The following is a 17,226-nucleotide window of genomic DNA, read 5'->3' as shown; positions in this document are numbered from 1 at the left end:
ATTATATTGTATATATATACATATATATACATAATGTAATATTGCCTCAGCCATCAAAAATAATGAAATCTTGCTGTTTGCAATTACATGGATGGAGCTAGAGTGTATTATGCTAAGCAAAATAAGACAAAGACAAATATATGATTTCACTCATACGTGGAATTTAAGAAACAAAACAGATGAACACAGAGGAAGGGAAGAAAAAATAAAATAAAAACAGAGAGGGAGGTAAACCATAAGAGATTCTTAACTATAGGAAACAAACAAGGTTGCTGGAGGTGAGCAGGATTGGGAGGATGGGGTAACTTGGTGATGGCATTATGGAGGGCACTTGCAATGAACATTGGATGTTATATGCAAATGATGAACCACTAAATTTTCACCCTGAAACTAATAATACACTATAAGTTAATAAACTTAAATTTTTTTTAAAGATTTTATTTTTTCATGAGAGACACAGAGAGAAAGAGAGAGGCAGAGACACAAGCAGAGGGAGAAGCAGGCTCCATGCAGGGAACTTGACTGGGACTTGATCCCGGGTCTCCAGGATCACGTTCTGGGCTGAAGGCGGCGCTAAACCGTTGAGCCACCCGGGCTGCCCAATAAACTTAAATTTAAGTAAAAATCTAAAACAAAACAAAAAGAGAAAAAAAAACAATACAGGGAAACAGATTTCCTTTGCTGTATATTTATAATGACTTGTGTTTAAACAAAATATTTAAAATCTTTACACAGTCCTAGGAAAAGGTTATACTATAACTACTGGCTATGTTATATCTCGATATTGCAAATAAGCTATCATGTAGTTAAAATTTCCATTTAAGGTAACATTTGAATATTGAATTTTACTTTTACATATAAAATTATAATCCCATCTGTCTCTGTAAAATGCTATCTTAATTACAAAAATAATTTCTAACATGCAAATGCAATTATCACAATTATTTCATAAACAAATTATTGACTGTGAATTAATGAAAACATTACATTCAGTTACTGATTTGCAGTTTCCAAAATAAAGAGAGGAGAAATGAAATTTTTCCAGATCTGGATGAAGGGAAGACAATCATAAGCAGAGCAGAGTAGTTTTCCTGAGTTAAGGATAAACTGAGGAACAGAGAAGAATTCAGGAGTCTTGGAGTAACTGGAAGTTGTAGGGCCAAATTCCAAAAGCAAGGAACTATTCAAAGTACTTTGTAGAGGGGATCCCTGGGTGGCGCAGCGGTTTGGCGCCTGCCTTTGGCCCAGGGCGCGATCCTGGAGACACGGGATCGAATCCCACATCAGGCTCCCAGTGCATGGAGCCTGCTTCTCCCTCTGCCTATGTCTCTGCCTCTCTCTCTCTCTCTCTCTGTGACTATCATAAATAAAAAATTAAAAAAAAAAAGTACTTTGTAGATCTGTAGTAGTTTGCATTGAGTCTTTGATGAAAGCTAAACTGCATATGTATACAGTGAAACTCAGAATGGTCAGATCTGTTTACTCCTTGTCTACTATCAATATCCAATGTCTATTATCCAATCAAAATTAGGCATGCTAAGAAATAGCAAATTGTAACACATAATCAAAAGGAAATCAGGTCGATTGAAAGAGATACAGAATGAAAAGAGATGACAGACTTGGAAGAATTAAACATCTGTTACAAAAATGTTGGCTACGCACAGCAATTTAGAGGAAAATGTGAATGCATTTCACAGGACATTTCAAGGACAAAAATGAAAGATATCAAAAACAACTAAATGGAACTTTTAGAACTGAAAAATATCTGAAAGTTTAAAATTCACCAAGTGATATTAACAGTGCATTTGATGTAAAAAAAAAGTCACTGAAATTTAAGATATAGGAGATATAGCAATAAAATGGTTCCAACTGAGGCAAAGAGAAAACAAAACAAAAAAAAAACTAGGAAAAGATTAGCTCCTTGATGAACTGTGAAATAATATCAAGTAGTCTAACATATGAATAATTGGGAATGTCTGAAAGAAGGAGGATGGGAGTAAAAAATATTCCCAAAATGTTTCCAAATTTGATGAAAATGAATCCCACAGATGCACAAATTTTAATGAACACCATGTAAGATGAAGACCAAACCTTACCAAATTACCTGATAAACTGCTGAAAAACACCCAAAAGAGAAGGAAAACATCAGGGAGGACTGGGGTACTTTAAATACTAAGAAATAAGTATAAGAAAAAACAAACCACATTAGAAACCAAGTAAACCAGAATGGCATCGTTAAAGAAAAAAAAAAAAAAAAAAGCCTAAGTTTTATATGGATCAAAAATATCCTTCAAAACTGAAAGCAAAAATGCAGAATGTTTTCTTCAGAAAATAAGAGCCAAAAAAAAAAAAATTATCACTAGCAGACTTGCAGGAGAAAGTTCTTTAGGTGGAAGAAAAATTATATCAGATAAATTTTTGGATCTTCACAAAACTAAGAGCTCTGGAAATGATACATGCATATGTCAATATAAGATAATTTTATTCTAATTTAAAAAAATAACGCTGTTTTACGCAAAACTAATGTATTTTGGTATTAATAACATGCAGGGATAAAATGTATGACAATAATAACAAAGGATGGGAGAAGGTTAATGGAAGTAGAATTCATTGAAAGCTTATATTTTACATGAAGACATATTGTTTGAAGGGGGACTCAGATATATTAAAGACATGTATTGTAAATACCATAGAAACCACACACACACACACACACAAAGAGATACAGCTATTGGTGGAGATAAAAATGGGATGCTGAAAATCCATCCAAAAAAGATAGAAAAAGAAGAAAAAAGAACAGATTTGAAAATAAACAAGTGGCAAGATGATCAATCCCAAACTGATCAATAGCTACATTAAATGCAAATGGTCTAAACACTCCAACTAAAAGGAAGTAGCAAGAACTGTGAAGGATTTTAGATTTTATTTTCACAGAGGCTGGCAGAAAACAAAGGACTTTGTTACCTCAAGGGCACGCTTACCCTGGTTTCCCTTAACTCTCAGCCCCATGGGAGTAATGGGAGGTATGCCAGGTGGATGCTGTGCACACAGTGGGTTTGTACCCAGCCAAGGAAGCCCCAGTCTTACATAAGAGGTTACTAGCAAACCTCCCCAACTTTTGCTCTCGAGGAGACATTATCTCTATTATGCTAGACAGTAAACAAATCTACTCTAGAGGAGACTATATTTTCCAAGTTTGCTTACTATACAAATAACCTTGAAAAGATCATCTAGAACAAAAAAATATTAAAACCTTTGCTTAGAAAACAAAAACATGAAAGACCCCTAGAAAATTTTCCCCAAACGGGCAGAGACTATCAAACTGCATTTTTTTAAATTTTTATTTATTTATGATAGTCATACAGAGAGAGAGAGAGAGAGAGAGGCAGAGACATAGGTAGAGGGAGAAGCAGGCTCCATGCACCGGGAGCCCGACGTGGGATTCGATCCCGGGTCTCCAGGATCGCGCCCTGGGCCAAAGGCAGGCGCCAAACCGCTGTGCCACCCAGGGATCCCTCAAACTGCATTTCTAAGATGCAAAAACTACTACAAATTATTAGAAACACACTTTGTATATAAATATTTAGGTTTAAATATTAGACATATACAATAAAAACACTCTTCAGAAAACTATAATGGCTGTATTCATGACATACATTGGTTGTCAGAACAAGTCATATTATCAATGTATAGACGATAGGCTGTATATGAGTGTATAGATTTTATAATGAAAGGTTCACACAAAATAATAATAATCATAAGCATATGCACCCAATAACAGAGCATCAAAATATGTTAAGCAAAACCAGAAAATGCAAAGAAGAGACAAAGCCACAACTATAACTGAAATATGACCTTCCTGTCTTAGAAATTGAGAAAATCAGTAGAGACAGGAGATTTAAATGACATTACCAGCCAATCATCTTACTGATAAAGCATACTCCAACATAAAGAGAACACACATTCTTTAAAGTACCCCATGGAACAATAAAATAGACTGTCTGCTGAACCTTAAAGTAACTCTCAGTAGATTACATAGGATTGAAGTGATAATATGTTCTTTGAATACAAGAAAAAAAAAAAAAGCAAAACAACTTTTTGAACTAAAGAATATAAACATTCCATAAAGTGGACAAAGGATTGAACTATTTCTAAAAAGATATACAAATAGCCAAGATGTACATGAGGAGATGGTAAATGCAAATTAATACCCCTATACACCTATTTGAATTGGTAAAATTTAAAAAGCTGACCATATCAACTTTGGCTAGGATAAGAAATAACTGCTACTTCCTTACTTACATCATTGCTATGAATGGAAACAGCATAAGCACTGTGACCTACGAAAAGAAATTCCTGAGAGTTTTCCATACATGTGAGATATGATCCAGTTATTCCACTCAGGTGTTCGCTAAAAAGAAATAAACATGTTCACACAAAGAATTGTACATGAATATGTACACAGCTTTGTTCAGAACAGCCTCAAAATGCAAACAGCCCATTAAGTCCATGGGTAGGAAAACTGAGTTTTAAAATGTAGTATATCGGGGCAGCTGGCTCTGGGTTTTGGCTTGGGTCATGAGTTGGGTCAGTGCAGAGTCTGCTTGGGATTCTCTCTCTCTCTCCCTCTCCCTCTGTCCTTCCTCCTGCTCACATTCTCTCAAGTAAATAATAATCTTTAAAAAAATGAAAACCTGTGGTATATTTACTTATCTGATGAGCACTGAGTAATGTACAGGATTGTTGAATCACTGTATTGTACACTAGAAATTAAAACTACGTTAACTATATCGGATTTAAAATAAAATAAAATAAGGTATATCTACAGCAATGGAATATTATTGAAGGAACTTACAATCATACTGATGAACTTTAAAAACTCTCTTTTTAGTTAGATAACTAAAGATAAGGCATATATGATATTCCATTTATCCGAAATTCTAGAAAATATCCTCAACCTCTAGGGACAGAAAGCAATCAGTGTTCACCATGGACACAAATAAATGAGAAAATATCCTGTTCAGAGGTAAGAATTAATACTGTTAAAATGTCTATACTGTCAAAAGCGATCTACAGATCCAATGCAATCTCTATCAAAATTCCAATGTCATTTTTCACAGAAATAGTAAAACATCCTAAAATTTGTATGGAACCACAAAGACCCTGAATTGCCAAAGCATTCTTAAGAAAGAAGGAGGCTAGAATCCTCACATTTCCTGATTTCAAACTGTATTCCAAAACTATTGTAGTCAAGACTGTACAGTTTGGCATAAAAACAGACATAAAGGTCAATGGAGCAGACTAGAAAGCCCAGAAATAAGTCCACATACATATGGCCAGTTAATTTTTTGACAAAGGATGCTAGAACATACAATGGGAAGAGGGTAGTGTCTTCAATAACTGGTGTTTGGAAAACTGCACAACCACATGCAAGAGAACAAAAAATGGTCTTAACACCATACACAAAAGTCAAGTCAAATGGATGAGAGATCTGAACATAAGACCTTAAACCATAAAACTCCTAGAAGAAAATATAAGCAGTAAGCTCACTGCCCTTGGTCTTGGTGATATTTTGGATTTGACACCAACAGCAAGGCAACAAAGGCAAAAAATAAACATCACACTAAAAAACCCTTCTGCACAGCAAAGGAAGCTACAAAGTGAAAAGGCAACCTATGGAATGGAGAAAATATCTGCAAATCACATATCGGATGATGGGTTAACATCTAAAATATACAAGTAAATCCTACAATTGGAGCAAAAAACCATAAATGACCCAATTTTTTAAAAATGAGCAAAGTACCTAAATGGACATTTTTCCAACAATATATGAATGAATGGCCACTGAAATGCGCTCAACATCATTAATTATCAGGGAATTCAAATCAAAACCACGACGAGGTATCGAGTCACACCTGCTATGATGTCTTTTACCTAAAAGACAAGAGGGCCTTGCTGGCCAGGATGTGGAGAAAAGGGAGCCCTGTAGCTGCTGCTGGGATGGTCAACTGGCGCAGCCACCATGGAAAGCATTATGGAGATTCCTTAGCAATTAAAATTAAAACTGCTCTGTAAATGGCCCAGGAATCTCATTTTTGGGTATATGGACAAGGACACCAAAGGATTATGATGAAGAGGTACCTGTAACCCCAAGTTCATGGCGGTATTAAAAAGGCAACCTATGAAAACAACTTAATCTGCCCACTGACAAATGAATAAAGAGAATGTGGGGCTTCTATTTCTGTCTCCCTCCCGCTCTCTGCGCAAACGCAGCAGGCTCCCGGCCACCTGGGGCGAAGGCCTCGTCTGCCCCCGGGCATTGGTCTGGAGGAGCGGGCGGGAGCGGGGCGGGAGGGGCGGGAGGGGGCGGAGCCAGGCGGGAGGGGGCGGAGCCAGGGCGGGGCGGGCGCGGCAGAGGGGCGGGGCCACGGCGGAGCGTTGCCGCAGAGGGATGGAGTGGGGGCGGGGCCAGGGGTGGGGCGTTGCCGCAGATGGGGGCGGAGCCGTGGTGGAGGGGCGGGGCCAGGGCGGTCCGTGGCGGGGGCGGGGCCATGGGCGGGGCGTTATCGTAGAGGGGCGGGGCGAAGCCGCGGGAGAGGGGCGGAGTGTGGGGGGGAACCGGGCGGGGCCGGAGCGTCGCCACAAGGGGCGGGGCGTTGTCCTGGGGGGCGGAGTCGGGGGCGGGGCGATGCCGCCGGGGCGGGGCGGGGCCGGGCGGGGGCGGAGCGTCGCCACAAGGGACGGGGCGTTGTCCTGGGGGGCGGAGCCGGGGGCGGGGCGTTGCCGCCGGGGCGGGGCGGGGGCGGAGCGTGGCCACAAGGGGCGGGGCGTTGCCCTGGGGGCGGGGCCGGGGCGGGCCGGGGGCGGGGCGGGGGCGGGGCGGGGGGCGGGGCCGGGGGCCGGCCGGGCGGGGCGGGGCCGGCCGGGCGGGGCGGGGCCGGGCCGGGCGGGGGCGGGGCGAGCGCAGGACCCTGGGCCTCCGCGCTCCGGGCGCCGCTCGCACTGCGGGTCGGGTCGGGTCGGGTCGGGGCGGGCCCGCGGGCCCCCAGCCGCTGTCCCCATGGGGCTGTGCTTTCCGTGTCCCGGGGAGTCGGCGCCCCCGTCGCCGGCCCTGGTGAGTAGGCCGCGGCCGGCCCGTAGCTCGCGTCCGCCGACCGCGCACCTGCTCCGGGGGGGAGGGGAGGCGCGGGCGGCGGGAGGCGGCGGCGGAGACGGGCGGCTCCGAGGCGGCGCTGCAGGGCCGAGGCTCGGTGCCCGCCGGGCTGCAGGGGCGGTGCGGCCGCTGGGCCTCCGCGGGCGGGGGCGGGGGCGGGGGCGGGGCGGGGGCGCCCCCCGGATCCGCGCCCCGGGGCTGAGCCTGAGCCCTCCCTGCCTCCCTCCCTCCCTCCCTCCCTCCTCCGAGGACCGCGCGCTGTCCGCGGTCACGAGGGGACGATTTGTGACGTTGCCACATTTAGCAAATACAAAGCGCAGGGCGCCCACTTAAATTCCAAGTTGTTGTTTTTTTTAAATTTTATTTTCCTTAAGACTTTATTCATTTATTCGTGAGACGCAGAGCGAGAGAGAGAGAGGCCGAGACGCGGGCGCGGGAGCAGCAGGCTCCGTGCGGGGCGCCGGCGGCGGGGCTCGATCCCGGGGCCCGGGGCCCGCCGGGCGAGGGCGGCGCTTCCCGGGCGGCAGCGCTGGGACGTGCTCACGCGGGAGTGATCGCGGCCGGGCCGGGGTCGGGGTCGGGGTCGGGCCGGGGTCGGGCGCCGGGAGCGGCCGTGGCTCCGCGGACACCCCGCCCCTGGCGTCGTCCGAGGAGAAGGCGGTGGAGGAAGCGAGCTGTTGGGGGAGAGCTTGCCGCACGCCCCGCTGCCGCCCCCGCTGCCCCGGGTGACCCCGCTGCTGCCCCGGGGACCCCGCTGCTGCCCTGCCCGCCGGTGTCGGCTAGGCCCTCCCCTCCCCCAGGTGGGCACAGGGCTCGCACCCGCATGTCACCCACCTTTGCAGTTGCTGGGGGCCACCCTAGCTGAAGCGGACCCCCCCGGCCCCCATCCTGATCCCCCGCACGCCCCTGTGCATCCCCTCAAAGCGCCCACGGCTGTGCAGCACCTGCACCCACCCGGTTGCACTCACCTCCGTCCGCCCATCGCGTGTGGACACATTGGCGTGTTTTCACTGCTGCATCCTCAGCGCTTGGAATAAGGTCCTGGGGCAGGTAGTTGCCCAGGAACTGCGCGTGCAGTGGAGGAATGGATGTGCTTATTGTGGCATGAAAAACAAACGCAGCCAAGAGAATTCTATTTACTGTCTTAGAGATTTTAAGGAACTTACCAAGGCCAGCAGTACAGGATAGAAAGAGGACCCCCCCCCCCGCCCCCCGCCCGTGTCCCAGCATGGAGCAGGGCCTCCTAACAAGTTTCCTTCGGGGCTTGGTGTCCTGCACGATGGCATGAGCCCTGGTCATCCGTGGACATTTCCTGGAAACCCCAGCCTACTTCAAACCACGCATTCCGCTCCTTGTCTTACTAAAAGTCATTTGTTCTATATTCTTGCCCTGACTAGCGTATAAGCCCCCCTTTTTAAAAAATAAGTAATAAATAATAAATAATTTTACAGGCCAACCCGATCTTGTGTATGTCTTATATGCATATAAAACATTTATTATGTAAATGTGTCTTAAATGTGCTTACCTGAAGGTAATATCAACTGGGAGGATGACATTCAGGAAGTTGAGGATTTCCTAAACAGTGTAAATAGCGACAGTCTTAGTGGACATCTTGAACAAATACTAAATATTTTTGTAAATTACATCGCCTCTAAGACAGGACTTCTCCGCGATAATGTTTGCTTTGATTCTAAAAACCTGCTTTTACACATTTTCTTTAGGAAGAGAAAAGAGCAAAGCTTGCAGAGGCTGCAGAGAGAAGACAGAAGGAGGTAAGAGTAGACATAAAATTCTGCCCACAGAGATAACTGTGTACTTTATTCTATTTATTACTAGTGTTCTCTAATGAAAATGCTGTCCGCTAACGTGTAAATTTACATGTAGTCATTTTTCAAAATGATTTCTGTAGGTTACATAAATGCATTTATATCATTTAATACATGAAGATTACAGACGTCTTCTGTAACGTAAGATTGGCCCTTAAATGACCTCCTTCCCTGGGATAATGCTACCTTGCCTTTTAAAACACTGACAGATGTGAGATTTACAGAAAAAAATACCCAATGAAGAAATAGTAAGATGTTTTCTATGAAGCTCTTAGAGAAATAGTCTAACTCTTTATAGCCAGAATTAAAACCCCTCACCTTCCAAGAAAAACCCAAAAAGCAACAAACCCACACCTTTTGGATATTGAATACTGATTTTGTTGTTTCCCTGTACCACTTAATACATTCTCTAAAGGCTGCATCTCGGGGCATTCTGGATGTTCGGTCTGTGGAAGAAAAAAGAAAGAAAAAGGAAAAAATAGAAAAACAAATGGCTGAATCTGGGCCCCCACCAGAAGGTGGACTTAGGGTAAGTATTAAAATTTACTTAAGGTTTAATTTATCTGGAGTTTTTAAAACCTTCAGTAGCAGTCTATTGAATAATTTCCTCTTGCAATAGATTATCAGAAAATTTTGAATTAATTTAAAAGCATGAATAATAGAGATTGGAAGAAGTGGCAATTTATTTGGACATTCCAACATTTGTTGTAGTAGATCTGCCTTTTTTTTCCCCAAAATGAAAATAGATTGTTTTTTCCTGATTACCTTAACACTATCTTAGTACTTTATATAATTAACACTAATACATGGGAAACTTACTATGAAGAGTATAAAGAAGAACATAAAAATTACCCCAATTCAGTGTCACTTTACAGACATTTCTAATCTCCATTTGTACATTAATCTTATTAAATTGGATTACACGAGGGATCCCTGTTTGCAAATAACCTTTATTTTTTCACTCAGTGGTTTGAGGTTTTCGAGCTTTCCGCTGTCACTCATTATCATGGTTAAGTAACTGTCAATTTGGACAATACGGGGGTGGGGGAGGGGATGTGCATGTGATCCGTGTACCTCCCACCTCCCAAGGTAGCAGTTGCAGTTCTTGACGGTCTGCAGGACTATGAAGATTTTGTTTTACATGTTAAAGCTCAAGAAAATAATTGTGCAGATACTAAGATTTTATTCTTTGGTCCATTTTTAATATTTGTGAAAAGGACAATGTCCTGAATTTCAGTCATTTATATTTAACTTGTCAGTGACTTATTGGCACTTATTTAGCTGATTTACTATTTTCTCAATTCTGTTGGGTTTTTTTAACATAGTTTTTTTAAGTCTAGTTAATACACAACGTTACCTTAGTTTCGGTGTACTACATAGTGATTCATCTCCTCCGTGTGTTTTGCTATCCTCACTTCGACTTAGCTACCCATACAACAGCATCACAACACCGCTGGCTTTTCTTTGCTCTTAAAACTATGTAAATACCATATATATATCCTTCTAGCCTGTGGGGCAGGCAGTTTAGGAACTTCCTGAGCAGAGTGATTCTGGCTTCTTAGAATATCACATAGAGATAAGAGTCGTCTATGTGTTTTTTACCATGATATATTACTTCATCTAATTTTGTATAATAAATGAAATTAAAAGAAAACAAATTTCTTAATCATTAACAACGTGTAGGATGATTGGTTTCAATGTTAAGGTAAATAGCTGTGACCATTGTGCTAACATTTTTTTTATATACTTCCAGAAGAGAATAGAAGAAATCTGTAAAGTAAAACAGTTGGTTGATACAAAGGCAAATGTTTATCAGAAGTATAGATGTTGAATTATTCTGCTGAGATACAGGTCTATGCCACTTCATAGAAGGTTCTCAAAGTGCAAAAACAGAAATTAATTCTCATAATTTCTGTTTTTGATTTACTGTTTTCTCAATTCTGTTGGGTTTTACAAATTAAATTGTAGGACTGGAAATAATGCTGAGTTTCAGTGTTTCATAATAGAAGAAATAGAGGTGCTGGCTGACAATCAAAGTCACATATAATGTTATAAGAAAAAGATACTTTATGTGTAGCCAGAATTAAGAAGGTACTTACTTGACATACCCTAACCTAACAAATTTCACATCAGCTTATAGCTTTTAAACTCTAAGAAAGAAAGGAGCCTTCTTAATTAAACCTGAAGCATAGCCAGCAGCCTATAGATTAGAAGTAAATTAGGCCACGTACAGCTGCTGATCCCTCCAGAAATGCTCAGAATTAAAATAAATCATCTCAGTTTTAAATTAAGTACCTGTTTTTCTCTGTGGACGGTTCTTACAAGAAAGCTCTCTGGCTCCGTTAATAAAAATCGCCATCAAAGTTGGACCGTGGCTCATTCTGATACACAACGGCTGTTGCACGCTGTGTCATTTTCCCTTGGGATATTCCTAACCAGCCACCATAAATACACTAGCTTTAAGGAACGTGCCCCTTTCTCCTTGACCACCTGCACAGAGCATCGAAAGCATACAGTGACGTTCAAAATAAATTTTAGAGGCTCAGAGCTAACAGAAGGGGATGCATAAGGCAGAGTATAACTTTAATTTTCAAACCCCTTGGCCTAGGGTCCTTAATAGCTGCTGCCAGGCCTGGAGATCCTGTTCTGTAGCTAGATTCTTCCTAACTGGACTCCGTAGTACGAGGAAAACCTGTCCTTTCCCTGTCTCTGCCCAGGATAATTGGAAAGGCAGTCTTACTTGTTTACCTTTTTAATTTCTTTTTATGGACACACAATGTGATGTCAGATTCAGGTGTGCAGCAGAGTGACCCACAAGTCTCCATGTTACGCTGTGCTCACCACGAGTGCAGCTGCCATCTGTCACCGTACGTGGACTGTGTTCTCCGTGCCGTACCTTCCCCCCCGTGACTTACTCGTTCCGTGATGGGAAGCCTGTATCTCCCACTAACCCTCACCCGTTTTCCCCATCCTCCTGCTCCTCCCTCCCAGCAGCCAGCAGCTTGTTCTCTGTACTTAATGACTCTGTTTTCTGCTTTTTAAAATTTGTTTTGTTTTTTACATTCCACATATAAGGGAAATCATATAGTATTTGTCTGATTAATTTCACCTTGCATAATACCCTCGAGGCCCACGCAGGTTGTTGCAAATGGCAAGATCTCATCCTTTTTTATGGCTGAGTAATATTCCACAGGTGTGTGTATGTGTGTGTGTGTGTGTGTGTGTGTACACAGCACATCTTTATCCATTCATCTATTGATAGACACTTAGATTGCTTGCATATCTTGGTTATTGTAAGCGTGTTGCAATAAATATACAGGTGCATATATCTCTTCAAATTGGTGTTTTCATTTTCTTTCTTTCTTTCTTTCTTTCTTTCTTTCTTTCTTTCTTTCTTTCTTTCTTTCTTCTTTCTCTTTCTTTCTTTCTTCTTTCTTTCTTTCTTCTTTCTTTCTTTCTTTCTTCTTTCTTTCTTTCTTTCTTCTTTCTTTCTTTCTTTCTTTCTTTTCTTTCTTTTTCTTTCTTTTTCTTTCTTTTTTGTGTTTTCATTTTCTTTGGGTAAATACCCACTAGTAGAATTACCAGATCATATGGTATTTCTGTTTTTCATTTCTTGAGGACCCCTCCCCCCCATACTGTCTTTCACAGCAGGGCAGCCAGTGTGCTGCTGGCATCAGGGTGCAAGCTGCTGTACATACAGGATATGACAGGACAGGACTAGTGGCAGTCGGCGCACGCAGTGGCTCTCAACCTTGGCCACACGGGAGAATGTCAGGAGGAGCTTTCAAAAACGGTCGACCCCCGGATCCCACCCCATACCAGTCGGAACCTCTGAGAGTGAGCTTTAGTCATCAGGACTTCTTTAAGCTCCTCAAGGGAGCCTAAAGCCAAACCAGATAGAGAATCACTGCTCCGGTGTTTTTAACACTCATCTTCAGAGATCTGTTGTGGGAAACAGAGTACCGTGGTAAAAACAAACCAAATTTAAATCCTGGATACCACATTGTGCACTGAATCCCTTTCTTAGAGATTACAAAAGGCAGTGTTGGAGTCCACTAGAAGCCCTAAGATAAACAAAAGCAACTTTACTTGGATGAACCCTTGATTCTTAAAACTTTAAATACAGATTTTTAGAAAATGCATAACACCCAATAAAATTCCTTGGATGTACATGAAAACCAGTCCTCGGGAGACTGGTAAATCCCTGGTACCATCCCAGTGGCTCTTTTCGGGATTTACTGCTGCAGATTTAATAGACCTCAGTGAACAGAACAAATTTCTCGAGTCAAGCAAGGAAAAGACCTTGCCAAACCATTATGTAATTTCTGCCATAGCTGGGATCCCTGCCGCAAGTGGGAATTCCTCTGTTTTTATTTTAAGGGTTCATTGTTTTTTATTTTGTGGTCTCTTGTGTTTTTCCTGAGCTGACCTGGATATCTGGGATTTAGCTACTCATTCATCTGCCTAGAGATTTCGTTTGACTTCGTTAGGTTTTTAAACGATCACATGTCTTGTTTCAGACGTTTGACCATAATGTAAAATTATACTAACCACTGCTACGTGCAGAAATCATTTTGCATTTCTATAGCCCATATTCCTATTTCTGTTCACTAGGATATTTTTATTTTTCCATCACTTTACATGAAATTTACTTTTCTCCATATATTTTTATCTTTTCTAGTGGACAGTCTCATAAGCATAGCATGAGTGGAAGAGTCTACTGCCAGTAACTACTATCTGCAATCAAGTGGACGTCCTCAGCTTAATTTCTTCTCTTTGAATAAACAAATATTTAGACTTTGTAATTTTAGTGCCATTAAATGCAGTCAGTGCTTTTTCAATATTGATGTAAAATGCTTTTGATTTCCTAACATAGAAAACGGCCAGACTTTTCATTAAATACTTACTTTCTTATATTTGCTCTTCTGCAGGTGGCAGGTGATTCGCCTTTTTTAGTACTTAAATTATGGACCTTAATAGTGAATGAATATATATCGCATGTAAAGTCTGCATACATCTCAGACATTAAAGTTTGCCGTTGTATTTTCTCTCCTCTATTAATGACCTCGCAGTCTGTAGTTTTCTGCTCAGCCTTATATCTCCTTTTATTTCATTATCTATGAAGGCTTTTGCTTAAACTTATGGACTTTGTGCCTTTAAACTGATCATCAGGGAAAATCTTGAAGGGCTTATGTGAAGGAACACTGTAAACTTTTATAACTTACTAAGTAATGAAAATTTGTAGAAAATGATAAATTTCTCCTAATTTATTTTCTATTTCTGTGGCTTATAAAATTAACATATGGTATTTTACATTGCAATAAAAGTGGGTTTTTTTGCTTGCTGAATTTGAAATTATATGTTAGCAGTGCCATCAGAGGGCAGTGATGTACTATTGCACAATACCAGATTCAGCTCTGAAGATCTTTGTGGGAAACGAATGAGGTTAAACTAAGAATCTGGATGGGTTATACTGAGTAGTAATATATTTGTCCAAATTTCACAGGTGTTTTTATTCTTTTGTATTTATTTATACAGATGCGTAATTGCCAAGGTAAATGTGAACGTATGAAATAGAAATAGGTGTTGTATTTTAAAAGGTCTACTTTAAACATAAAGATATATGAGGTAATTCTATGTGATGCAGACTTCTAAACTTTCCAGATTTTTGTTTATTAGTAACATTAGTTTACAGCATTTTTGCTTTTTGAGTTTTCTTTCTAGTATATATATAATAAGCTACAATAGAAGAATTGCTGTATCTTCTAATTTGGTTGCTAACTCTTTTGGATGACAGGGCCACAATCTGAGCCCTAAATCAGAATTCATAGACAGTACCAATAGAGATTATAAGTTAAATAGACCAGCTCATTCGATTTACAAAAAACTGAGCCATTATTGTGCTCATCCCACAAAACTTATGTTATATGGCAGTATGTTGTATATGCTAATTTTAAAGAATTTGAACTCTAATACAAATCTCTTGACTCTTCATTGGAAAAATTACATTTTTTCTATTATGGTGTAAAATGGGTTATGAATATCCAGTCAAGATATATATTTAAATAGGCTCAATTTTCTTCATCCTTTAGAAGATGAGTGCTCTTTTTGTTCACAAAGGATAGTGAAATCATTAAACTGTATCTTAGAAATAAAATTCTTGACTTTATGAACATGTTAATTTCTCCAAGGGAAAAAGATCCTCAGTAGCTGAACATAGAACCAAAGCATATTATCCCTGAACTGTGCAAATCCCTCCTTCTGCTTTAATATAGAAAGAACAATTTTAACTGTACTGTATTTAAAGAATTACAACTTGGGTTGGTGTAAACAAAGGTTTACATCCAGGGATAATGCCCTATTTCTAACAAAGTTCATATCCAAATACCAGGTTTATTTACTGTTGAACCTTGAATGAGATGTTGATGTATTTTGCTTTCTAGGAAGAGTGGGATATGCTGCTCCAGCCAGTCATGCATGGCCTGCCTCCATGGGTGTAGTCCACTTTCCCAAAAACCACATGGGACGCAGAGGCCAATGGGTGATACAAAAGCATTAAGAATAGTTTTAGGAAGGGGAAGGGAAAAGAGGAGACTAGATGCTTGATAGGAAACCAATAAGTGACTACTAGAAAAAAAAATTGTACGTATATATCCAAGCATCTCCCTCATCAAGTTATGAATCAGTTCCTGATGAAAACCTTAACTTGGAGCCAGCTTCCCATAAATCCTAATTTAAATAGGAAAACACGGTAATGCTTAACATGTCACCCAAGCCCTCCAACAGATTACTAAAATATAACTGAAACAGTAAAGTGCATATATATTAACTGTCATGTTAAAATGTAAAATGCTAAAACCACTGCTTTTTTTAACTACTGCTTCTTGATTCTAATAGTCAAATTAATATGATAACAAAAAGTTGTTATAATCACACAGCCCTTTTGTTGACATGCTGCATGTCTTTTAAAACATCTGTATGTGATACTTTGGTTCCACCGACTGTATTTGGAATGTAATTAATAGTTTTCACACACATGGTTTGTTATACATTCTGTATTGCTTTATGGGGACACAAATATACTTTTTTCCTATATAAAAATTGACTTTGGCCATCTCTTTAACAAAATTTTATCTTTACTGAGTATTAAATAATTAGAACTTGGGTGAAAGGTTATGGAAACCATGATACTTTCAGCTCTTTGGGATGAACGAGAACAAGAGAACTAAAGGCTAGTTTGGTATGTCCATACAATCCCTGAATTTATAGGAATATAAAGTTCTTAAGAATTTATAGATAAGTATGCTTCTTTTTCTGTACTCTGAAGGAGAAATGACATTTTAGTGTTCTGTGTTCATTGAGAAATAGCAAAGTAATATAAAGATTCTAGCTATCATCCCTGGTACCCCAGGAGAATCGACACAAGCTTTGAATTTTCCTTTTCTCTTCCAACAGTTTGACTTATTTATCTTTACTAAGAATTTATACTACACCCTTAGAAGAAAAAGTAACTTGTCAGTTTTAGCTTTGAATAATATCTGCATAAATAGGTCAATAAGAGAGACGTAGGCAGATAGGCATTCCTTTCTATGTTGACGTATATATAACGTGTTTGGTGCTTTTTTAAAAAGAACGTTTTCAGACAAGCACCTCAAATTCCAATGACTACTACATGTGTTTTGGGTTGATTCAAATATGGCTCCACAGCCATTTTCTTTGATTTTCTCAAAAGCCACTGAGAAGGCATTTGTATATTTTACAGGCTTTAAACACGTTTTGGGTTAAATCAGAGAAGTTTGTTTCAACAACTCAAACAGTTTAAATTTTTCATATGACATAACTTTTTATTAACCTGTTCTCCGTGATCTAGATATGTTTCATCTTGCAAATGTTGCCTCTAAGTATGATTATTATGGTCTTAGAACTGAATATTCATAAGTTAATTGGCTAGTTACTTTATTATATTCTGGATTGCATTGCCTATTTTTATAGCACCATACCTGACTTGAGTTTCAAATTAGCATCCTCTAGTCACAGACAGGTTTGAGCCAACTTTTTGCAAGTACGTCAAACATACACTCAAATGGAACTAATTAGTTTTGCCCACAAATTGACTCTTTCTAGGCTATTTTTCTGAAATCTGTTTCATCACGTAAGTTAGAAGTCAAGGAGTTATCCTAACTCCTTACTCTACCTAATTCCTAAGGTACTCTTTTCTCATTCTACATTTCTCAGATAGAGAGGTTA

At 40.6% G+C, this 17,226-nt stretch overlaps 1 protein-coding gene across 1 annotated transcript; it reads left to right on the top strand.

The window, feature by feature from the left end:
• Window positions 1–6,952: 6,952 nt before the first annotated feature.
• LOC112667765 (small VCP interacting protein) lies at window positions 6,953–16,080 on the top strand. Its single transcript, XM_025459790.3, has 4 exons — window positions 6,953–7,114; window positions 8,875–8,925; window positions 9,395–9,508; window positions 13,661–16,080. The coding sequence occupies exons 1-4, from the start codon at window positions 7,061–7,063 to the stop codon at window positions 13,673–13,675; spliced, it is 234 nt and encodes a 77-aa protein (XP_025315575.1). The 5' UTR covers window positions 6,953–7,060; the 3' UTR covers window positions 13,676–16,080.
• The last annotated feature ends 1,146 nt before the right edge of the window (window positions 16,081–17,226 follow it).

Source organism: Canis lupus, chromosome 21, assembly GCF_003254725.2.
Source record: "Canis lupus dingo isolate Sandy chromosome 21, ASM325472v2, whole genome shotgun sequence".
In the NCBI taxonomy this organism is placed as follows: Eukaryota; Metazoa; Chordata; class Mammalia; order Carnivora; family Canidae; genus Canis; species Canis lupus.
The sequence above is the reverse complement of the archived record's forward strand: the minus strand, read 5'-3'. Positions and strand labels throughout refer to the sequence as shown.

Excerpts from the sequence above, each read along its gene's own strand:
- LOC112667765 (XM_025459790.3), top strand. The coding sequence starts at position 7,061 with ATGGGGCTGTGCTTTCCGTGTCCCGGGGAGTCGGCGCCCCCGTCGCCG. Across the intron at positions 7,115-8,874 it reads CGCCCCCGTCGCCGGCCCTG|GAAGAGAAAAGAGCAAAGCT; the intron begins GTGAGTAGGCCG and ends CATTTTCTTTAG. Across the intron at positions 8,926-9,394 it reads CAGAGAGAAGACAGAAGGAG|GCTGCATCTCGGGGCATTCT; the intron begins GTAAGAGTAGAC and ends CATTCTCTAAAG.